This window comes from Staurois parvus, unplaced genomic scaffold, assembly GCF_062004578.1.
Source record: "Staurois parvus isolate SC_StPar_1 unplaced genomic scaffold, SC_StPar_1.0 ptg001181l, whole genome shotgun sequence".
Lineage (NCBI taxonomy): Eukaryota > Metazoa > Chordata > Amphibia > Anura > Ranidae > Staurois > Staurois parvus.
Window position 1 is genome coordinate 2,532,284 of NW_028318977.1, and position 25,362 is coordinate 2,557,645.

The following is a 25,362-nucleotide window of genomic DNA, read 5'->3' on the forward strand; positions in this document are numbered from 1 at the left end:
GGTTATCTTGGGAGGAAGCAATCAGCTCCTCCATCTCTGCAATTCTTCCTAGACGAGTGAACCAATCTTTTACTGAGGGGGGTTGAGTAGATCTCCAAAGCACAGGAAGACAGAGTCTAGCAGCATTAATCATATGCATAGCTAACGATCGGAACGATCGGATAGACGTTTGGGGAGCGGTGTATGGTGGAGGAGAAATTGGGCCGGGGAGAAATCGAGAGGTAAAGTGGACACTGACGAGGTTATACGGTGGACTTCCTGCCAGAAGGGCAGGACGATAGGACAGGACCACCAGATATGGAGAAGGGACCCATCAGGTGCTCCACATCTCCAACAATTATTGGGTAGAGAAGGGTTAAAACGATGAGTTCTGGAAGGGATAATGTACCAACGGGAAGCTAGCTTGTATCCGTTTTCTTGGGTCGATACATTCAGCGAACATTTGTGGGAGTATGTAAAAATTTGGTCCCAATCAGAGGAAGAAAAATCTATATCAAGGTCTCTCCTCCAAGCTCGGCAAGCGGGGAGCGAGTTAGGATTCCCATCACCGGTGAGAAGGAGGTACATGGATGAGATTAGATGCCGCTGGGGTTCAGCCTTAGAACAAATTGATTCAAAGGGGGTGAGAGGACGAGTCCATTTGTGGCGGTGAGCAGAGGATGTGAGAAAATGCCTGATTTGAAGGTAGGCCCAAAAGGGGAAGGTACGATCTTTCATGGTGCTCGCCAAAGAGGAGTAAGATTTCAATTGGCCTGTATGAAAAAAGTGTTCCGCTTTCACCTGGTCATACGGCCAATGTTCCGACAGGAAGGCCTTGTGCATACCCGGAGGGAAGTCCGGGTTTAAGCAAAGGGAGGTTAAAGGGTTGGGGGCATCCGAGATGGAGGCCGACTTGCATGTCAAGCGGAAGATGCTCAAGGTAGGACCAATCAGTGGATGAGTGAGAAGGGCCTGGGGGGTATGTTTCGTCAAGAGCCACGGGATCGAAGCTATAGGAGAAGGAGAGAAGGAGTTTTCGAGATGCACCCAGTCTTTGGTAGTGGAATGAATATTCCAATCTATAATTCTGCAAAGATGGCAGGCCCAATGATATTGCCTGAGGTCTGGGAGCCCAATCCCACCCCTGGATTTGGGGAGAACCAATTGGCAGAAAGATATGCGCGGACGCTTGTGGTTCCAAAGGAAGAAGGAGCACATTCTCCTACATGAAGCGAAAAAGGCAGGTGGCAATTGGATAGGTAAGGTTTGAAATAAATAGAGGAGGCGGGGGAGAATGTTCATTTTTAATATAGCAGCTTTGCAGAACCAGGAAAAGCATGGTCGATGCCATTTAGTGAGATCTTCCTGAATGGATTTAAGTGCTGGGATAAAGTTCTTTACGTAAAGGTCAGAGAGGTCGCACGTAAGCTGAATGCCCAGGTAAGTGAGAGTCTCACTGTCCCATCTAAACGGGAACTGCGATCGGCAAAATGAGACTACATCAGAAGGGAGGGTGACATTGAGGGCGTATGACTTTGAATGGTTGATTTTAAGGTTCGACATGTATTGAAAAAGTGAGAAATCTTTAAGCAAATTGGGCAAGGTGGTCCGAGGTTCCGTTAGAAACAGCAAAATGTCATCCGCATAGGCGGCGAGTTTATACTCTTGAGCCGGTGCGGAAACGCCCTTAATATCTGGGTTGGAACGGAGTTTACGCAGCAGTGGCTCTAATGATAGCACAAAGAGGAGAGGAGAAAGGGGGCAGCCCTGGCGCGTGCCATTGCCGAGAGAGAAATGGTTCGATAAATGGCCATTCACCCGAACCTGTGCCGTGGGTCCAGAATACAAGGTCATGATGAAATTAAGCATGTGTTCTCTCAAACCAATCGCCTGAAGGGTTGCCCTCAAATAATCCCAGGACACTCTGTCAAAGGCCTTCTCAGCGTCCAAAGAGAGAAGGAACCCAGGATTCTTTGATGTGTGAAGCCAATGGATAAGGTTAAGGGCCTTGATAGTATTGTCTCTCGCTTCCCTGCCAGGGATGAAACCCACTTGATCGAGGTTAATCAAAGAAGGGAGTAAGGGGAGGAGACGGTTGGCCAGAATTTTAGCATAAAGTTTCACATCTACATTCAGAAGGGAGATGGGCCTATAATTGGAAACCAAAGTTGCATCCTTATCTCCTTTGGGTATGACAGTGATGTGCGCTTCTAGAAGGCGATGACAAGGCACAGGGAGTGAAGAGAAAGTGTTGAAAGCCGAGAGGAAGGGGTTGGACAAGACGGTTAAAAACTCCTTGTAATATACTGCAGACAGGCCATCAGGGCCCGGGCTTTTACCAGACTTCATTTGTTTGACGGCCCGCGACAGTTCCTCTGCCGTGATATTTTGCTCCAGTTCCAGGGCGGATGTCTCAGAAAGTGCAGAAGGGCTATAAAGATGAAGAAAGTCCGAGATCACCGTGGCTCTGAGTTTGTTGGTTTCAAGTGGGGGACGTTCCGGAGGGAGGTTATATAATGCCTGATAATACCGCTCAAAATGAGAAGCAATGTCAGCATTAGTGGTGGCAAAAGAACCGTCTGGACCCCTGATTTTGTGGATTGTTAAGCTCGACTTTTTCGCTTGAAGGGATCTGGCAAGGAATCTCCCGCTTTTGTTTGCAAACTCATAAAATAATTTTTGAGACAAGACATATCTACGTTTAGCGACCTTGCCCAGTTCGGTCAAAAGCTGCGTGCGAGTGTTTGTGAGTTCAGTCAAGGTAGAAGCCGCTTGACTGTGTTTGTGAACTCTTTCCAAAAACTGGATGCGCTCCATAAGTCGTCGTAAATGTGCTTGTCTCTCCTTTTTACGCTTCGAAGCCATAGCTATGAGAACCCCGCGAATTACACATTTATGTGCCTCCCACTGCGTCAAGGAGGAGGTATCTGAAGTCTGGTTGGTCACAAAGTAATCTACCAATTGGGAGCGGATCTCGGCTTCGTTCGTTGGGTCGGAAAGAAGAGATGCGTCCAATCTCCAAATCTTGGAGCGGGAGTGCTTTTCAGGAAAACGCAACGTCAAGGTGATGGGATGGTGATCTGAAAGGACCATGGGTTCAATGGAGGTGTCATGAAGAAATGGCAGATCCACTTGCGAGAGAAAAATGTAGTCAATTCTGGAGTACTTGTTGTGTGGAGGAGAAAAAAACGTATAATCTTTAACGTTCGGGTGTAGGATTCGCCAAGAATCGTGAAGTTGTAAATCCTGAAGTTGTGTGCGGATCTGTCTTAGGGATTTGTATGGTAAAAATGAACTGCCCGAGGAGGAATCCAGTAGGGGGCATAAAGGGACATTAAGGTCTCCCCCCAAGATCAGCACACCCGACTGAAAGGAAGAAAGAGAGGTGGTGATTGAGCGGAAGAAAGGAACCTGCTTGGTATTGGGCGCATATAGATTTGCCAGTGTAATGGGTCTGTTGGCAAAAGTGCCTTTTAGAAACAAGAACCTACCTTCTGAGTCAGGGAGCGACTCCGTGACAGTTAAAGGGAGATGTTTTGCAATCAGGATGGCAACACCTTTTGATTTGGCATGAGGGTTAGGGGCATGATATACTGTCGGATAACGTGAGTTAAAGAGCTTGGGAATGACATCCTGTCGAAAATGCGTTTCCTGAAGAAAAACGATATCCGCTCTTTGTTTATGTAAGTAGGAGAGCAGAATGGAGCGTTTTTCAGGTGTGTTCAAACCCCTCACATTAAGAGATAGTACTTTTAAGGATAAGTGTCCCGATAACGGTTTGGAAGAAGACATGTCCAAAAAGTTATATGAAAGCAACCTAAGGAGAAGGGACACGGGGTACTAAGAGGATGGGAATAGGATTGAGGGGGGAGGGGAAAAGAAAAAAAAAAAAAAAAAATTAAAGAGATAAATGAAAGAAAAAGAAAATAAGAAAGGAGAGAGGAGGAGAGTAGGTACAGGGAAGAAAAAAAAAAAAAACCTAGAACTACCAGCGGGAGGAGTAGACCAGCTAATCCACCTAGATATATGAAAAAAGGGGAAAAGAGAAAGGAAGAGAAGATGGGGGGGGGGTTAAGGGTTAACAGAAAAGAGAAAGGAGGGAGTAAAAACAGCCGGCAAGAGTCAGTAAAAGCTCTCCGAGCTTACTGTGTGGGGAACGCGGTGGGTCGAAATCCAAAATAAAAACGTACGGAAGACCTCAAAAAGTGCAGGGAATGGAGAGGTAGGGCGAGGATAGGGCGTGCACAGAGAGGGACTACGCCCAGCTGGCGAGGGAGATGTATCAACCCTCACCTGGTAGGGCGTATGGCTCAGGATTTAGCGAGAGATTGGGGACAAGAACAAAACGGTAGCCTGCGCTAGGAGGGAAGTGAGACAGACAGCAAACCATATCAATGTTTGTGAGATACACATATGAATAGAGTAAGACATAGAAATTCTAGAGCGGAAATATGGTGTCACGAGTATACCGTGGTGGAACTACTAGGAATGTCGTCCTCAGAGGTATGGCTTCATAGAACGGTCAGACCGCCCTCCCCTCAGGGAGAGAACAGGCAGTGTCCCACAACACATGAAGTCATAAATTATTGTCAGAGGAACAGTAAGACATAACATGTGCAAAAAAAAAACATACAGCTCAAATATCGCATATCAAAAAAAACAACACAATATACTAAATTGAAAACAGCTAAAATGACATAACGACCCCCCCCCCCGGCCTGGACTCTCAAGGTACCCCCGGAATCGAGCAGCACCTCAAATCAGATAGGAGGAAATGCGTGGGGAGGGAAGAAGAAGGCACAGACAGAGTACCTACAGTGGAGCCTCATCAGTGGTACTCCATTAGTATGCAGAGGGCGGAAAAGGATACAGAGCGGGATGGGAGAGACCAATCTCTGCTAGGAGTCTCCATCTGGAGAGCGTATTGAGGTGATGCTCGTTCACAGGTCACAATAACAGTGTGATGGAGAGAAAAAAAAAAAAAAAAAAAAAAAAAGAATTTTTATAAGCAATGGTTTCAAGTCCCCCTCCCCCCCCCCCCACCCATCCCAATCCAAACTCAGCAACCCGCCCATCTGAGTACGTGAAAAAGGATAACTGATGCTGAGGACTGCTCATCATCCTCTCCGAACTCGGTCTTCTGGAAACGGTGGAAGGCGAGTTGAATACGATGTGTGCGGGGGGACATAAAGTCCTTCAGTGGCGAACCCGAGATCCTCGAAGGTCCCCAGGATAGGCTCGGAATCAGATGTGCAGGAGACGTAGGAGGATCGGAGCCCTCCGGAGTCCACCCAGAGTCTCTAGAAGGCAATAGACCTGTCAGAGGTGTTATGGAGGAAGGTGGGCAATACAATGGTGTAGACCCGAAAGTCCCGTTGCAGAGCGACAGTGGTGGTGCAAAAAATGGGCGGGTAGAAGGGAGGAGCTTACTGGAACGTTCTGTGCCAAACAATCTGTGAGGGTCAAGAATCGTAGGGATGAGAGCACAGTGGCCCCAGGTGCATAGAACCGCCTCTGTACAAGAGTACCATTGAGTCCAGTCCAGATCAGATGGAGGGAAGACCCCAGGATGATAGATCAGAAAGCTCCATAGGTAAGGCGAAATGAAACATAGGATTTTGCAGACAGAGTCTGAAGAGTGGCTAAACGGGTCCTGAGCAGTGAAACCAGTGGTAATGTATAGTAGATTAAGAAAATCAGGACAGAGCTTAGAGAAGGGTCTCTAAGCTTCATGACGAGGCCTTCGATGTGCAGGAGAGGCCGTCGGGCTGGTGATGCTGTTAGAGCCACTGGCTGGAAGTCTCGGCGGGGTTGCGGGGTTGCGGGGACCAATCTGCGTCGGCGAGAGCCAGGGCCCTGCCATTCCATCTCACTTGGCGTCGGTCTGGATTCCGGAACACCTGGGAGGCGCATATTGCTGTACCAATCGGGGAGGTCGATTAGTGGGATATCTAGGGAAGTGCAGAAATTAGGCAGATCCTCCGGAACTCGCAGGTAGGCTGTGCGCCCCTGCGCCTGTGCGGAAAGACAAAATGGGAAACGCCACCTATATGGTATGTTATGTGAGCGGAGTACATCCAATAGGGGGCGAAGTTCCCGTCTTTGTTGCAGAGTAAGATTGGAGAGATCCTGGAATAAATGTATTTCTGACCCCTGATATAAGAGGCGCCTTCTGTCCCTGGCGCGCCTGAGGATGTCCTCTTTTAGTGGGAAGCTGACTTTGCAACATATTACATCTCTTGGGGGATCAGAATCTCTGCCCCTGGGACGGAGTGCTCTGTGTGCTCGTTCCAACTCTATAGGCGTGGCCGGCGGGCGACCTAGTAGGTCATTAAAGATCGCCACAACCGTTGTAGAGATGTCGTTCGGTTCCACAGATTCTGGCAAACCACGGAGTCTAATGTTATGTCTGCGTCCACGGTTATCCAAATCCTCTATTTGTCTGTAGAATTCACGGATATGTGATGCGTGTGAGACTGTTGTCTGCTGTATTTCTGCTATGGCGTCTGCATTATTGCGGCTAGCAAGTTCCACTCCCTCCAGCCTTGTGCCCAAGGAAAGTAAATCCTCTCGCAGGTCACTGAGGGCGGTGGTGAGTGTGACTTTAATATCTGCAGCCACCGCCTGAAGATCTCTGAGGGATAATGCCTGGGAGTCAGAGGAGAGATCATGCTGCGGGACTGTGTCAGTGACATGCTCAGTGTCACTGCTTTGAGCACAGGCTGCCGTGGAGGAGGAAGGAGGGGGGGGAGAGGGGGAAGCTGCTTGGGCCCTGTCCCTCTGCTGGGAGCGGAACAGCTCCTGTATATGCCGCGATTGCGGCTGATTAGGGACCCGTGGGGAACGGGAACGGGAACCGGGTGTGTTCCGGTCCGTTTTCCCCATGGTCATGTGCCCCTGCCTCACCCGATCCTCTGTGCAGAAGAGGGAGAAGTCCTCGGCCGGCGGGAGCTCCTGGCTTAAGCGGCCATTCCGGATCGCGGCAGACCACGCCCCCCGGTGCTAAATAATTTGTATGTAATTTGTATATATTAATTTTAAATTATATAATAATTTGAAAAGAATTTATTACTGATAAAAAGAAAAGCAGGAAAATAGATCCCATGAAGCCAGCAGCAATAGATCCCCTTCTTCCCCAGCAACAATAAATTCCTCCAGTAACATAGACCACCAAAACAAAATACCACTCCAGCAACAATAAACCCCCAGCCTCTACAACAGGTCCCAGCAGCCAGCATCAATAGACTCTCCAGCAGCCAGCAACAATAGGCAATAGGCAAGACAATAGACCCCTCCCTCAAAAGCAGATCCCTTCCAGCAACAAATAACTCCCATCAACAATAGATCATCCTCCAGCAACAATAGACCTCCCTAGCAATAATAGACCACCACACAAAAATAGATTCCCTTCAGTGATAATAGATCCCCAAGCGGCCAGCAACAATAGATTCTGCAGCACACCCCGCACCCCTTGCCATCACATACATTCATTGCTTGAGGTGCCGGAACTGCGTTCCTCCTCATTCCCGCTGAAAAAAAGCCCTGGTAGTGTTACAGTACTCTCAGGATTCCTGCCAAGTTTTCCAGGATTCCTCACAGGATCCCTGCCTAGTCTTCCAGGATTCCTCACAGGATTCCTGCCTAGTCTTCCATGATTCCTCACAGGATTCCTGCCATTTTTTCCAGGATTCCTCACAGGAACCCTGCCTAGTCTTCCATGATTCCTAGGACCTTAACTACCTCCAGGATTTATTCCAAGTAATGGTGCTAGACATGTCCTCTTACCAGAAGGGTATTTAAGCTCCAGTCTTTAACACAACTGGTGCTGTGTCATATTGCCAGATACCTGAGAGTTAAATAGCTAGAATACTTACCTATCAGTTGCCCATTGCCGACTCAGATTGATTACTCTCTTGCTCGCTGCCAGCCAAAAAACCTGCCTGGACCTTACTACTCTCTTGATCGCCACCTGACTTAACTCTGACATGACTATTCACTTGTCTTCTGTATTATTGTCCACACCATAGCCCTTCTGTCCCAGAAACCCCATGGTGGAGTGATCCTGAGAGCTGTGACCTGTTGCCAGTTCACAGTAAAGAAAACCATAGAGCACTAGGGTTCCCTGTCCAGCTCCACCATCAGGAACTCTGGGGATGGCTAAATGGTACTTAGACTCTACACCTTGGGTAAACCTACATCACCCACCAGGGGCCACCATAACAGATATATATGTGAAAGTACAAGTATCAGCATGCTATGTGTAAAAAAGAGCCTATTGACTGAAACCGTCAAAATTAATACAATTAATTCTTAAGGTATAATAACCTATAAGAATCAAATAAAGAAATCTTTTTAATACTACATCTTCAAGTGAACAAAAAAGTAAATATACAGTTGTGTTCAAAATAATAGCAGTGTGTTGAAAAAAAGTGAATAAAGCTGAAAATCCTTCTAATAGCTTTTCTTTCCATCCACACAAATGCATTGGGAACATGACACATTCTATTCCAAATCAAAACATGAAGAAAAATACATCAAATTTGTGTTGTTCCTCTAAACAAATTGAAGAAAAGTGCATATTAGACGGTTCAAAAAAAATCGCAGTGTTTGTATTCTTCTTTACAAATTCAAACATTCACTATATAAACTGAGAAATGTTTGAAGATTTTGCTTTCCTTTGAATGACTTCATGAATATTTGGTTGTAGTCGCACTGTTTCTGAGAACTGCTGTACATCTGTGTTGCATGGAGTCACCCAACTTCTGGCCCCTGTGATCAGGTATTCCAGCCCAGGATGATTGGACGACATTCCACAGTTCTTCTCTATTTCTTGGTTTTGCCTCAGAAACGGCATTTTTGATGTCACCCCACAAGTTTTCTATTGGATTAAGATCCGGGGATTGGGCTGGCCACTCCATAACGTCAATCTTGTTGTTCTGGAACCAAGATGTTGCACGTTTACTGGTGTGTTTGGGGTCGTTGTCTTGTTGGAACACCCATTTCAAGGGCATTTCCTCTTCAGCATAAGGCAGCATGACCTCTTCAAGTATTCCGATGTATTCAAACTGATCCATGATCCCTGGTATGTGATAAATAGGCCCAACACCGTAGTATGAGAAACATCCCCATATCATGATGCTTGCACCACCATGCTTCACTGTCTTCACAGTGTACTGTGGCTTGAATTCAGTGTTTGGGGGTCGTCTGACAAACTGTCTCCGGCCACTAGACCCAAAAAGAACAATCTTACTTTCATCAGTCCACAAAATGTTGCGCCATTTCTCTTTAGGCCAGTCAATGTGCTCTTTGGCAAATTGTAACCTCTTCAGCACGTCTTTTTTCCAACAGTGGGACTTTGCGGGGGCTTCTTGCAGATAGCTTGGCTTCACATAGGCGTCTTCTAATTGTAACAGTCCTCACAGGGAACGTCACACCTTCTTTCATCTTCCTGGAGCCGATTGTTGGCGGAGTCCGCGCCATTTTGGCTATTCTTCTATCCATTCGAATGGTAGTTTTTCGCTTTCATCCACGTCTTTCAGGTTTTGGTTGCCATTTTAAAGCATTTGTGATAATTTTAGCTGAGCAGCCTATCATTTTCTGCACTTCTTTATATGTTTTCCCTCTCCAATCAACTTATTAATCAAGGTACGCTGTTCTTCTGAACAATGTCTGGAACGACCCATTTTCCTCAGAATTTCAGAGAGAAATGCACTGTAATCAGCATGTACAACATTTGCTGCCTTCCTTCCTTAAATAAGGGCAATAATTGCCACCTGTTTTTCAAAGAATGAATGACCTCACTAATAGAACTCCACACTGCTATTATTTTGAACATGCCCTTTTCAATGAGTGATTCAATGACACAGAATCAGCAGCATGCATGTCATGACTGTTGGGTCTGTTGGATTTCTATTACTCTACTACACCTGCTAGTAAATTATTTGCCATGTAGAAATATCATTTCTACCAAAAACAATGATTGATCAGGTTAGTGATGTCTGACTGCTATTATTTTGAACACAACTGTATAAAAAAAATTGTATTTATGAAAATCATGAAGCATTTTTTTAAAATGACACAACCATTTTTGGAATTGGATTCCAAAGAAAATTATGACATTTTTCATACACAGAAACATTCTAGGTGATGTCATCTTCTTTTCAGCCATATCTTGGAGAATATTCAGTTACATGGCCACCATTAGAAATCAAAGGGACCTCTATATCCTACCTGACATGGCCTCCATACCCCTGATTCGTATTTCTCAAGTCAAATCCTATAGGAACCACTGTTGTACCCTCTTCTGTGTAAAAGCTATCTGAAAGCTGCAATACATACAGATATAATCTAACCAAGACACTGGTAAATGCTGAGTCATTAGAGAAGAGCTGGAAGTGGCACACATAGTTTGCAGTGAGTCCTTTCTGATTTTAGCTTGGTCGGCATTTTGTATGTGGATCTACTCTCCTTTAAGAGCATTCCAGCTCTCTGGTATACCTCCTCAGACCCCAGATGACTCCTCCTCTTCACCCAGCTGCACTGAGAGTATTCCCTGGACAAGGGGGTCCAGACACTGCCAATTTAACACAGAAACCCCAGATGAGAAGCTAGTTAGGTTTTCCACCTGACTGCCCTCTTCCCTTATGCGGGCCAGGGGGTGTAAGAGTAATCACACTGTCCTTCCTGATAGCTTAATGGGTTGGGGGGGAGGGGTGTTACATTGGTGAGGAAAAATTCCCACTTATTGCCCTGCTTTAGCCCATTTGTGGGTAGGTACAGCGGAGTAATTACACAGAGTCTGGTTGCAGGAACAAGGTAGGACTCAACTCAACAGACATCCCCATGGGAGAGTGCCACATCAGGGAAACACATACAGTTCCATGTGACTTGAGAACACAGCAGGTTCAGATGCACTGACTGCATCTCTCTCAGAGGGCAAAATGCAGCCTGGCTGGTCCGGTCCCAATGGGGAGGCTTCCAAAGTAGCATGGCATGTCCCTAGCCTGTCCCTCCTCATCAGAAACCTCTCCCTGCTGCTATCACTTTTACTGACAGTTTTCCCTCTGCTAACCACTTCACAAAAAGGGACCCAAGATGGCAACTAGGGTCACCACCCTGAAGCATAGCCAACCGGAACTACTTCAGGGGACCTGGAAACCATAGAGAACCCAAATTTTTCCTGACTCCCTGTCCGGATGCTGTATGAGACTGTACAAACCTACATATTCATCATATCGAGAGCCCCATTACTATCATGTCTCCCCACCAGAGCATGCCATCACAATTGAGGCCAGGAAGTGGAGGGAGAGATGCCCACTCAGGGGACTATATTTGGAAGCAGCCACCTTCCTACTGAAGAAGTAGACAGCCATTACCTGAGGAATATCTCACAGTGGCAGCTGCTTTGTGGAGGTGAGACACTAGCAGGATCATCTGTCTGCTTTAGATGGGTCAAGCTAAGGTGATAGGGCTTACTGAGGCCATCAACAGGGGCCTCATCAGATCAGCATGTGGACCAGGGCCCAGTACAGAAGAACCACCAGCATCCCTCAGTTGAGTAGCATACATCTTGTGAAAGACAATTCTGCACTGTGCTATAACATCTTCTCAGCTTTCACCAGAATGAGAGGATGGAAAAAAGTGAGTATGCTACCTATTTTTCCCCCTGTAGGTTCTTTTTCACAATTTTATGCAATGTTTAATAAAGAAGAAGAGGGACCGCATTAAATAAATGGACCTATGACCGAAGTTCAAGGTCTGCTTTAATTTCTAGGAAGATGAATAGAAATAATACACAAAACATTCAAAGTTTCTGTATTCCCTTTTTAGGAGTCAAGATTGCAAAGTCTAACAGGCCTACTTTAGTAGTGTCAGAATCATTTACCTGTAAGAAGTGATCATTCCACAGGATGGTGCTAATGTTCAGACTGACCATCTCTCCTGGTTTTGCCTTTGGGTTAATCCATCCCACTTTCACCAATTTAAAGTTATTGCTGAGGATCTGGATATTCATGATGTCATAGGAATCAGGAAGGTCCCCCACAGAATTGAACTTCATCACCTCCCCGGACTTTGTGCGGAAATCGGTTTTCTTGAGGTAACGGAGAACCTAAAGTGTTTTGTAACAACAGTGCAAAATAGCTTAAAATGTATTTTCTGGTTCTAGGACATAACTGACCACCCTAGTTGTCCCCATATGTGAGAGAAGTGGTATAGGTCCACTCCCAGGTACGTCCCTATCCCATCCCTTTCCTTTGACTCCCCCTAATCCCTTCCAGTTTCTTTTCTCGTTCGGTACTATTTCTCATCCTCTACTTTATTCCTCTTCTATAGGTGGACCATTCATTCACTCATGGATCCCCAACACCTTCTGAGATAGGAAGGCTTTTGGGATGCTGCACACCCATACCACCCCAAACAAGCTCATTCCCATTCTCCAATCTTTACCTTTATGAGGTTTACAATCCTGTTTCTCTCATGTTTTATGATTGCTTAGGCCTCATGTACGCATGAACTCCCCTAGATGTTTAGCTCTCTTGGCAGCAGAAAAATGCCAAACGTAGCAAAAACGCGTGTAAACATGGTACCGCATTTAAACGGGTTTACATTTATTCATTTGATTGGCCAGGGTATTTACATTGTCATGAATAAACTCCCAAGAGCTAAACACAGCTAGCGGTTAGAAGCGTTTACAAGCGTTCTTGCAACATTTAGTGGGTTTTTTCCAAAACATTCCTCTCCTGAATATGATTCTTCTGCATTAAGGAGAGGGTCATTTAACTGCCCCTAAACTCTGCTGCTCCTAAACTCTGCTAAATGCCTATGTGTACATGGACACATCGGCTTTTATTGAGTTGAGTTTAGGGACTTTGGCAAAAAAATGCCAAAAGCTCCTAAACTCACGTTTAGCAGCATGTCTACTGATGCATCCAACTCCAGCTTGAATGGAGCCTAAAAGATCCTGTAATATGTGGTGTGCATATTCCATGAGGCTTCAGAGCACAGAAGACACCATTCTTGCCTAAACAAGATCAGCATCCAGGGGACTCTGTAAATACTTTTGGGCACATGTACAGTAAACTCATGGACTGTGACTTCAGGATCTTTCCTGAGCCTAAGTTGGCTGAGTGACATCAGCCAACAGTGGACTTTATCCCGCTGTTGACTAAAAATGGGTCACAGGAGTGCAGATTGAACTGCACCTACAGGACCTGTGACCTTCAGAAATATTGCCAAAATGGCTTTGGCTATACTTCTCCCTTAAGGCATCACTGAGCTGTACACACCAGCATTTAAGAGTGGGGTAGAAAGAAATTATGGAGATTTGTTCATGAATAGAGATTTTACAGTTGTCCTATTGACCCATCTTCTTAGGACATGAGGACACAGGTTGTTATTTTCTACTTCCTTTTATCCTGGATGAGGGTAAGATTCCTTAATCTGATCATACAGAACATCTGTCACAGTTTGTGTAAATTTCTTGGCCTAAGGGGTGTTCCAGCAGCCACAGTAGTATTAAGGTGGTGAAGAATGGAAGACTGATGGAAGAAAGTAGTCGCACTCTACAAGGGATGACTTTTAATTGTAGGAAAGAGTAGGACAATATGTGTGTTATGGCAGGTGATGGAGGCGAAATTGAATATGTAAAGCAAACAAATGGACTCTAAAGTTCAATTTTCAATCTTATAGTACCACAATTCTTCTTCTTTGATGCTTGATTAGTTAATCATTTTTGGCCAGAAATTGCTGGCCTACTGTGGGAAAATCTAATTCAACAGTACACACATCAAAAGTAAGGTGAAGAGAACTCAGATAGGACAGACCTACAGAAGAGGTAAAAACATAGGTTGCACAAATACATCATTTTCACTCACCTTCTGTGGTTGGGCATTATTAATAGTTTCACACATTCTGTTATTAATTAAACCCTTTGACCCAATTTGGTAGCCAAGAAGTGAATGCAGAGCATGCGCATAGGCATACACAGCCAGGTAGGTGTGATAAGTGAAGCTGAGGTCATTTGTCTCAAATAACTGGGCAGTTTGGTTTCCGAACTCTTCTTTCCCAGTGCAGGTCATGCCTTCTTGCATGGTAGAGAGCCTTTCACCATCTTTAGAACCATCACGCCAGTAACATTTAAAGGTCTTTTCCCAGAGAAGCCGAATAAATGGATACACTGAGCTGCCATTTGAGTGAAGGTTTAGGAGGAATTTGTCAAACCCTGGCATGGTTCCGGTATGAGGAATAAGTCCAATTGTCCCATTTAGAACCTTCCAGGCCTTTTTAGAGAAGAGTCCTGGTGTGAGCCCAAAGGAAGCTGAAGAGATGAAAATTTTCCCAGTCACCCCATTATCAAACATGACATCTAGCAGGGAGATCATATGGACCTCTGGGCTGTGGAGAACAATCACATTGATGGAGCTGCCTTTAATAACATTCACCACTCTCTTGATCTGATGAGTGGAATAACTTAGATGGATCTTCTCCAGAAAAGCAATGCAGCCTCCATTTGTCTCTATCCCGGCTCGTATAACCTGGGCACCCTGCTGCCCAACATCATTGTCCACCACCAACATTCCAACCCAGGTCCAACCAAACTGGCTGAGCAGTTGAGAGAGAGCAATATTCTGATAAAGGTTGCTGGGCATGGTGCGGAAGAAAGAGGGGAAATATATTTTATTGCTGAGGGCTGACAGGGTTGCCCCATGACTGATCTATGAAAGAAATAATAGATACATTATAGTTTAAAAATTAACAAAACACCTGCAGGACATATGGAGCTTACCATCATTATATCAACATATTGGGCTTCAGGATTACATGTAAGCAGAGGCGGACTGACAACTCATGGGGCCCCCGGGCAATAGGGGATCATGGGGCCCCTGTGTCCTTGCCCAAACTCAAAAAAGCCTATGAAAAAGGTACCAGGGGCATCTCATGGGGCCCCCTACTGACCCCGGGCCCTCGGGCAGTGCCCGAGTTTCCAAATGGTCAATCCGCCCCTGCATGTAAGGCTTAGTATTAATTTTAAGGCAGTTGTTCTATGTGAGAGTCTAATTGTACATGGTTGATGTGTGATAGCGTTCATCAACTGTGGTATAGTCCTCAAAGAACCATTGTGTAAGAATAAATATTGGGCCCTTAAAGTGTTACTAAACCCAGGACCCTGCATTCACTATATCTGGTCTCCCCGGACCCTGCATTCACTATATCCGGTCTCCCCGGACCCTGCATTCACTATATCTGGTCTCCCCGGACCCGGCATTCACTATATCTGGTCTCTCACAGTACACAAAACATGGAAAAGCAATTATTTTAGTAAATATAAAGTGCTAAATACCTTTTCTCATCAGCAGCTAGAGCAGTCTTATGACTGCTATCAGTGTCCAGCAGAGCACTCGTTAAAGTTTGTAGGATGAGTTTTTATTTTTATATAAACTATTATTCCTGCTCCAACAGATTCCCACAGGTTCTATACTGCTGCTGTGCACTGTGCAAAAAACACAAACCACAATAAATAATGAATAAACCAGCGCAAACATAGACCTCTATACACCATCGATACATAAAGTGCATCATAATAAAAAATTAATAAAATTAATAATTAATATTAATAAAAATCAATAAAAATTAATAGTGAAAGTCCACAAAAAACACCAAAAAAATTTTTTTTGTCCGTGAAATGTATATATATATATCAAGTGAAAAAATATCAAGTGAAAAAATATATTTTGAAAAAATATTAATCAAGTGACTTTCTTCTTTCCCAAAGACTCTTCAAATACACCAAAAAAACTTCCACCTTCCACCCGTGAAACCAACATCAAATACACTCACCAGATTTAGGTGAATCCAACATCAAATTCCTTAAATTCCTAAAAAGTGTCTCATTCACCTAAATCTGGTGAGTGTATTTGATGTTGGTTTCACGGGTGGAAGGTGGAAGTTTTTTTGGTGTATTTGAAGAGTCTTTGGTAAAGAAGAAAGTCACTTGATTAATATTTTTTCACAATATATGTTTTCACTTGATATTTTTTCACTTGATATATATATATATATATATATATATACATTTCACGGACAAAAAAAAAATTTTTGGTGTTTTTTGTGGACTTTCGCTATTAATTTTTATTGATTTTTATTAATATTAATTATTAATTTTATTAATTTTTTATTATGATGCACTTTATGTATTGATGGTGTATAGAGGTCTATGTTTGCGCTGGTTTATTCATTATTTATTGAGTTTTTATTTTGCTCTAGAAGGATGCAGAACCCCTGACTTCTGTCAGGACAGTACTGATTGCCCTGTGCTGATCACATGCACTCTCCCACGAAAAAAAAACTTCTCCAGCAATACACACTGAACTGAGCATGTGCAGGAGTGTCTCCACACAATATGTCTTATCAGGAGATAAGAGGGGATCACTGGAAGAAGGGGAGGATCAGAGAAGTCAGCGTTTTCACACGATGGAGAGGATTAACCCCCTAGGTTCCACAGTGAGTATAACAAGCATGCTTTACTGCATATACAGACTGATTGTACTGTTGTGGGTTTAGTAACACTTTAACATTCAATTAATATTTTAAGTACAAACAGTTGTTCACTTTGTTTAGAACAGCCTTTTTTCAACCAGGGTTCCATGGTACCGTGAGGTTCCTTCAGCAACTTTAGCGATTTCTTAAGCAGTGAGCAGTGATTGAGTTCCTACCTGATGGTGACTGCATAGTTCCAGTACTAACAACACTGAACAGGGGCAGTACATACTGGCAGGGGCGGACTGACAACTCATGGGGCCCCAGGGCAATAGGGGATCATGGGGCCCCTGTGTCTTTGCCCAAACTCAAAAAAGCCTATGAAAAAGGCACCAGGGGCATCTCATGGGGCCCCCTACTGACCCCGGGCCCTCGGGCAGTCCCCGAGTTTCCAAATGGTCAGTCCGCCCCTGATCCAGGCCATGGTATAACTAGTAGAACATAGTCTTAGTCTTTTTTTTTTTTTTGATTGTTGAACAAATCTCACCAACCATCCAAATGACTTCTAGTCTTTAACATTACAAACCAAGTCCAGTTGATGGTATCTAACTACAGTTGGCTTAACCTGATACATTCATAGATCATCTTCGGTGGATACTAAATGATGCAGCAGATTAAACCAACTACCAGACATCTAATTAGAGGACATGAAGCTCTGCCATATGATACCTGTGTGATTGGTCATCTCTCCCTCAGAACAGGGAACACAGTCATAGCAGCAGATGGGTCTTCCTTTCATAGGTACCAGGGGCATCTCATGGGGCCCCCTACTGACCCCGGGCCCTCGGGCAGTGCCTGAGTTTCCAAATGGTCAGTCCGCCCCTGCATACTGGTCTCTAATATGTAGCACTATCCCCTACAGGAGCCCGCTGCTTCAGTCCCAAGATTCTTTCCCCAGTAAGTACTCTAGCAACCGGGCACACAGTCTAAGTCACTGTTCTGTCTCAATGATTAGTCGACAGCTATTCTTTTTGGTGCTTTATTGAAAACTTGAACTTGGATGAGTGCAAGGTAACCAAGGGATAAAACAACAGTAAGTAGTAACTAACGGACATCTATCATTCTCCTAAAAATTCTGAGCACAGTTCTTGCAGTAGAAAATAATGTCCTGAGCTACACAGCAGTACTTTTGAGTACAAGTTGACTCTGATACAAGAGAGATAGTAGCAGCACACAGTTACTGAGATCTCACACATCGGTCAGTACTAACTAATATTCCTGGATAAGTCAATGCCTCCTTCCAGTATCTTCCATAAACCTCTTTAGTGAATCCTCCAGAACAGATTCCCAAAAGAAGTCCTTCAGTCAGCTCCAGCAGAGTACAATAGAATAGGCCCTACAGCCAGCACAGCTGGGACCTTGTTGAACAAAAATGAAGAAGTACAACATAAACTGCCCAAAAGGGCAGCAGCCTTTCAAGCTTGGTATCCTCCTCCTGGAAAAGCACCCCTCTGCTAGAGGCCTCCAACCAGTTATGCTCACTCCCAGCCTCCATCTGGGCAACCTCCCCCAGGGATTGGCTAAGACCACATAAATATTCATACTATAGATCTGATTCTACCAGCTTTCAACTTTCCAGAACCATTCAGAAAACAGGGGAGAGAAGCCAAATCCACAGCCTGTGAACCTCAGAGCAGACCAGAGGAAGCACAAGAAGCTTCACTCATTACGGGAGAGCTTAGAATTAAATTTACCTAAACCTAGCACCTATCTAGTGTTACAAATATAATAAGAAATTCTTTCTGCATACCACCAATGTAAGGAGAACCTCCCACAATGACAACCATTGCAAGGGGGCACCCCTTCCGCTGACCACCAATGTAATGGGAAACATTTCCTCTGATTTTCAGTGTATGGATCACTTTTATACTGATCAGCAATGTAAAGGAGCACTTTTCAATCTATAGTTCACCAATAAAATAGGCACACTAACATTTTTACTGTGTGTGTATCCATGCTCTGGGCATCACAAACCTTTTAACTTTACTGTCAAATCTACAACTTACAGACCATGGTAATATACAATGGGTGGTAGATATATTAATTTATAGAAGGGGTTCTGTAATATTGTAAAAATATTTACGAGGTTCCTCAATGGTAAAAAGGTTGAGAAAGGCTGGTTTACATAGTTAAATAGCAGCTGCTGAATAGTTGCCTCTGTGATCCCCTAATGTACAGTATCTCCTGAGCTCCTAGTTCTCCCCCCAGCCCCCCCCCCCCCCTGACTTCTCCATCACGAACAACAATGCCACCATCAGTCCCACCCCCATGCCAGGGTACTAGGTGTCATCCTAGACTCCAATCTGTCTTTCCAGCCCCAGGTCCAATCACTGACAAACTCATGTAGACTTCACCTCCGCAACATCTCCAAAATACGCCCGTTCCTAACCTCGGAAACCACACTAAGCAACTCATTCACTCCCTTATCATATCAGGACTTGACTGCTGTAACTCCCTCCTCACCGGCTTACCTCACCACAGGCTATCCCCGTTTCAGTCTATCCTGAATACTGCGGCCAGACTCATCCACCTTACTAACCGCTCCGTATCCCCCACCCCCCTCTGCCAATCCCTCCACTGGCTTCCGATTGTCCAACGCATAAAATTCAAATTACTAACATTGACGTACAAAGCTGTTCATAACACTGCCCCAAACTACATCACTGACCTGATATCCTTATACCACCCAAAACGTACTCTCCGCTCCTCACAAGACCTCCTACTCTCTAGTTCCATGGTCTCCTCCTCTCATGCCCGTCTCCAGGACTTCTCCAGGGCTTCCCCCATCCTCTGGAACTCCTCACCCCAATCCATCAGACTATCACCTACTCTCCTCTCCTTTAGGCGCTCCCTGAAAAGCCATCTCTTCAGGGAAGCCTACCCCGCCCTCAACTAATTTCCGATTTCATCCGCTCTTCCCACCACTCCATTCCCCACAGCTATTTCCTCCTGTACCAGTATCCCCTCCCTCCTAGATTGTAAGCTCCAAAGAGCAGGGCCCTCTAACCCCTCGTGTATCGAATTGTATTGTTACTGTACTGTCTCGCGTACTGTCTCCCATTGTAATGTACAGCGCTGAGCAAACTACTGGCGCTATATAAATACTGTATAATAATAATCTCCTGGACCATAAAATGCTGTACTACTAAGGTCAGACATCTATCTCATTTCCTCCCTAGATGACGTCAAGAGGAATTGGAGAAGCATTCTGAATGTTTCGGCACTGGTCAAGCAGGGAGAGAAAGAGTTGTTTGTTGCCTGACACCTTTTGTATTTTGCAAACCAAGAGCATAGTTGTGACATCATGAAGAATGATGTTTGCTTCTCAATGAATGAGAGGAAATGACCAAAGTGTCTGTCCACCATTGAATTGGATATCTGTATGTGTTAGAGTACAGCTAGCACCTTGGCTGCACAATTGCTTCTATATAGAAATCTTCACATCAAATGGCTAGCTACAAAAATGTTAAGATTTACCTATAACTTTTGCTGCATACATCTCTCGATAGTCTAGATCTGGATAGTCTTTGGATAGTTACCTCTTATGGATTTTTTTCTTTTACTTTTATTTAGACATAGTCTCTTTAAACATAATTTATTATTGTTCACAAAATGTTAAATGTTTGAATACCTGTGGGTAGTGAAGGGCACCTAGTATTTGGGCAATAGGAAGAGATAAGGCGGAAAACCGTTCACCTATAATCCCGACCATGACTGATGGCATATGACAACCATTTCCCGAAAAGGGGTTTCCAAGTCCTGACAGCAGGGACAGAATTCCTCCAACAGCTCGGAGCTCTGACATACAGGAATCCAGGAGGCTGAAGCCAAGAGTGATGTTTGGCAAGAGGTCCAGAGAATTGTTAATTTCATCCACTGCAAACATGAGGCCAAGAATGTCCCTATAGTAACGAATGTGGAACCTACACAAGATGAGAGAGCATGGTCAGTGTTCTCCTGCCATTCCCTTGTCAAGTTTGTTATTGAATAAATAATTGTTTGAGTGTCCTTGGTATCTAATGTGTGAAAAGTCATTACCGGACTTCATAAAGGCTAAACCCATATCAAAATTTAGATATTAGAAAAGAGAACTTCAAGGGATAATCATTGACTATAGCAGGAATAGAAAAAAAGCACATTAAGAGATATCTAGTAAGTTAAATTTTATTCTTAAGTTCACCTTCAGACATTTCAACCCTTTGCCACCCATCTTCCCACACCCCTTGAAGACTACCTTTTTTCTGCAGTTTTCTATGTGGTCTAGTGACATCACAGCAACGTCCACTTTTTCCCCTTGTGGAGACAGTGTGGAGGCATTCTTTTAGGACTGAGAAGTGGTCATGTAATGTTGTACACAGGGGCGGACTGACAACTCATGGGGCCCCCGGGCAATAGGGGATCATGGGGCCCCTGTGTCCTTACCCGAACTCAAAAAGCCTATGAAAAAGGTACCAGGGGCATCTCATGGGGCCCCCTACTGACCCCGGACCCTCGGGCAGTGCCCGGGTTTCCAAATGGTCAGTCTACCCCTGGTTGTACAAATGCTGCTCATTGCTGAAGTACTGTGAACCTAGTCGGCAAGATGATGCATGGAGAAGTTAAGACGAAACTGGCATTTTTTTATACAAGATTTTGGAGGGATTGAAAAATTATAAAAACATTGTAGTTCTACTTCTGAGTGTTTCTGGGACAGAAGATAGGGGAGTAGGATAGGAGGTGTGAAAGTTGTGGTGCCATCCTGTTCTAGGTTCATAACTCCATTGTTGGTGTCAAGGAGTCTGCATAGGTGTAAGTTCCTCAATCTACATGACTAAAGCAATGAATTATTGTCGAATGTTGTTAAAACTGCACTATATGTGAAAGAAAGATGGTGGTGCAGGCTCTTACCTCTAAGGACTTTTGTTCCATACTAATATTTGTCAATGGCCTTGTTCATGTCAATTGTGAACCATTTGTCTTCTCTGTCCCAATTTCAACATCCTCAAAAAAATGTCCTTTTTCCTTAAAGTTTAGGAAGACTGTTGAGTCTTGAAATATTCTACAGGCCAAGACTCAGAAATATTTCTGCACCTTTAAGAAAATGGACATTCTTTTTAGGACAGTAGAGAGAGCGTATATTTTGGACAGAGAGGAGTTTTGGAATACAAGAGGTGTGAAAGAAGCCATTCACATCAAAATAGAACAACCATCCAAGAACAGGGGTGGGGTCTTTGTCACCATATTTCTTCCACATATAATGCTGTTTTAACATTTTTACCACAGCAATTTGTCAACAATTCACACCTTCAGCTGTGTAGATTGAGGAATCGCCACCTAAAACAGCTCTCTGACACCAACAATGGGGTTATGCAACAAGGACAGGATGGTACCACAACTTTCATACCTCCCACCCTGCTCCTGGACAATCATCTTTTCCACAGACCATGGTGATTGTATTATTGTTATTATATTATTATACAGGATTTATATAGCACCAACAGTTTGTGCAGTGCTTTACAATGTGAATTAAAGTGGTTGTAAAGGCTCATGGTTTTGTATCTTCATTAATTCTAAGTGCAGCCACCCCCCACCAGCCTACCATATACCTACCTCAGAACCATCTTGATCCAGTAATGTGCACAAGAGCCTTGACTGTCCTGGGTCTCTCCCTCCTCATTGGCTGAGACAGCAGCGGGAGCATTGGCTCCCACTACTGTCAATAACAGCCAGTGAGCCAATGAGGAGAGAGTGTGGGGTGGGATGAGCAGCATCTGTGTGTGAGTGGACATACAGAGCAGCAGCTCAGGAGCAAGCCTGCTTGGGTGCTCCCATAGCAAGCTGCTTGCTGTGGAGGCATTTGCAGGAGAGAGGGGCCAGGAACACCAGTGGGGGACCTGAGAAGAGGATGTTCTGGGCTGCCCTGCCAAATCACAGAGCAGGTTTAATATGACATGTTTGATATTTAGAAAAAAATCTGCCTTCACATTCACTTTAAGGTACAGTATGTGAATATACTGTAAATATATGATAAAGATGAAATAAGCCCCTCTTCATTGGGACATCAATAATGTCATAAATACTTCAATCTGGTCAAGGAGATACAGGGATCCACCATCACCAACACCCAAAAAATTGTGCCACTTACCAGACCAAAATGACCCTCAAATATGGAAGGGTCAAAATGCACAGTGCAAATTCCAAAAGTAGGGTGTGGACCCGGACACTTAATGGCTCCGAAGGAACAAAATTGGACCCCAGTTGTAGAAGTATAAACTCCTGTAAAGCTGATTCCAAAGACAAATCGTGGTCAGGACACTGATATAACTCCAAACCAGGGGCGGACTGACCATTTGAAAACTCGGGCACTGCCCGAGGGCCCGGGGTCAGTAGGGGGCCCCATGAGATGCCCCTGGTACCTTTTTCATAGGCTTTTTTGAGTTTGGGCAAGGACACAGGGGCCCCATGATCCCCTATTGCCCGGGGGCCCCATGAGTTGTCAGCCCGCCCCTGCTCCAAACTTGAACTTCAGAAATTGGAATGAAAAGTGAACCTTTTCTGAAGGAAAAGATGGATGTTTGTGTCCATGTAGAATTTGAATCTAATGGGAGTGGTTTCTAATTATTGATAATCTTTTCCTTCAGAAAAGGTTCACTTTTCAGTCCAATTTCTGAAGTTCAAGTTTGGAGTTATATCAGTGTCCTAACCACAGCTTGTCTTTGGAACCAGCTTTACGGGTGTTTATCCTTCCACAACTGGGGTCCAATTTTGTTCCTTCGGAGCCATTATGTGTCCAGGTCCACACCCTACTTTTGGAATTCGCACTGTGCACTTTGACCCGTTCATATTTGGGGGTCATTTTGGTCTGGTAAGAGGCATAATTTTTTGTTGGTGACGATGGATCCCCTTTATCTCCTTGACCAGATTGAAGTATTTATGACATTACTGATGTCCCAACGAAGAGGGGCTTATTTCATCTTTATCATATATGTATTGGACTTCTATTCCATCTACTTATTTACTATAGTTATTTTAAGGACCACACTCCTATGTTTTCTATGTTTTGTGTATTGTTGCCTGCAAAGCTGAGGTGGCTGCTCATGCTTTTTTATTGATTTATTATATAGCATAGCGCAGAATTGTCTAAATATTTTTAATATACTGTAAATGGTGGGTTATCATGCTGACCAAGATGAAGTGGCTTGATAAGCTATGAAACATCTTCAACATTACAGAACAAGTCCAATTAAATGTGATCATCTACTACAAGATGTGTATAATAATCATATTAGCTGTCCATTTACAATATTTAATGATTCTATTTTTGCTGTGTTGGCAGAGTGGGATTTTATTAGGGTGTTTGGTGCAATCAGAGCCAGTGGTAACTTTTCCTGAATTATATTTTATGTGAGATTATCAAGAATTTAAAACAATCACAAGAACATATGTGCTATTTTTTTTCAACTTACCCCATACAAATAACTGGGTTTGGCCTTTCCTTGAAGGTTGGTGCTTGGAAGACAAATCCAGAGTGAACCACAAAAACAGCCCCAATCAGGATGTCCCCTAATTGTGAAAAGGCATCCATTGGCCAACCCTGGATGCTGCAGGCAGGACTGGAATGACTGTGATCCAGTGATAAGAGTAGCAGGAGGATCTGAAGGAGTCTCCTCATGATGGCCATTCAGTTCAAATGTTAGAGTTGATCTAGATCTGCATATCACTCAAAGCCGAAGTGCTGTTATATTGTTTAACTGAAAGATGAAGGGTCTGGGGGTTAGAGCTTGTTTTTTTGTAAGTGATCAACAATGAGCATTCTTAAAATATTTCAATGTTAGCTGCTGGAAGGTAAATCATCTAGTACTTTCTTGAAAAAGTTCTGCAGTTTTGTTCCCATGTCTTTGAATTTTTCTTCAATTTCATATTATGGAGAAATACACGAGGAACTGAAACACCACAAGGTGAACAACACCTGGTACTCCCAGTTGGGAAGGAACAAATCCATGAACTATTGTCAAGCTATCCATCTCACCACTGGAGAACCCAACAGGTAAATACAAGCTACAGGCTGATGAAGTCCTGTGGACTTCACCTGAAATCTTCAGTATTAGTTTGATTCAATTAATCTTTGCTAAGACCATGAGGGCAGTTCTGTATGACAATTCCCTTGATCCAGGGGTGGACTGACCATTTGGAAACTCGGGCACTGCCCGAGGGCCTGGGGTCAGTAGGGGGCCCCATGAGATGCCCTTGGTACCTTTTTCATAGGCTTTTTTGAGTTTGGGCAAGGACACAGGGGCCCCATCATCCCCTATTGCCCGGGGCCCTATGAGTTTTTAGTCCGCCCCTGCCTTGATCCCAAGGTTTCTGTTAAGTATTTTCCTATTAGATGGTCATTCTTTTTTGTACTTTCACTGTGAAAATGATGAGCATTCTCTGAGAAATTCTGCCTTTAGACTTTTCACTATTACAGTGATGTAACATTGTGCAGAATTCTCCATTTGTCCATTGGTAATGTTGCCTTTAAGCCCCAGTGGCTCAGTATGCTACTAGGATGCTCTGGTTGCCAAACCGTACCCTTGACCTCCAGCCCCTTGTGTGCTATGTTGTACTTCTGTCATTCTTACTGACACATAGGCAGGAAAGGACAGGCCCCAATGGAGGCCTACCCATAATGATTAACAAAAATGGCTGGAGGAAAATCTTTATGACGTGAAGAACTCTAGCTACAAATATTTTTCAGCTATTTCCAATCTTGTTGAAATTTGTGGGTGTAGGTATCTCAAAGTGCTGCCATCCCTCAAGCATATAATGCAGCCATTCTCAACTAGGGTTTTGTGGAACCCTAGGGTTCCTCCAAGCGTGCTTAGG

General features: G+C 44.2%; 1 protein-coding gene across 1 annotated transcript in view; it reads right to left on the reverse strand.

Moving 5' to 3' along the window:
- The window catches only part of LOC149438571 (extracellular calcium-sensing receptor-like), a 30,301-nt gene extending 6,135 nt beyond the window's left edge, over positions 1-24,166 (reverse strand). Inside the window, exons 1-4 of the mRNA XM_089659654.1 lie at positions 23,961-24,166; positions 20,147-20,438; positions 13,854-14,693; positions 11,864-12,088 (exon numbers count right to left, since the gene is read on the reverse strand). Coding sequence (XP_089515780.1) covers positions 11,864-12,088; positions 13,854-14,693; positions 20,147-20,438; positions 23,961-24,166 — 1,563 coding nt within the window. The remainder of the gene's footprint in view (positions 1-11,863; positions 12,089-13,853; positions 14,694-20,146; positions 20,439-23,960) is intronic.
- Positions 24,167-25,362: the final 1,196 nt, after the last annotated feature.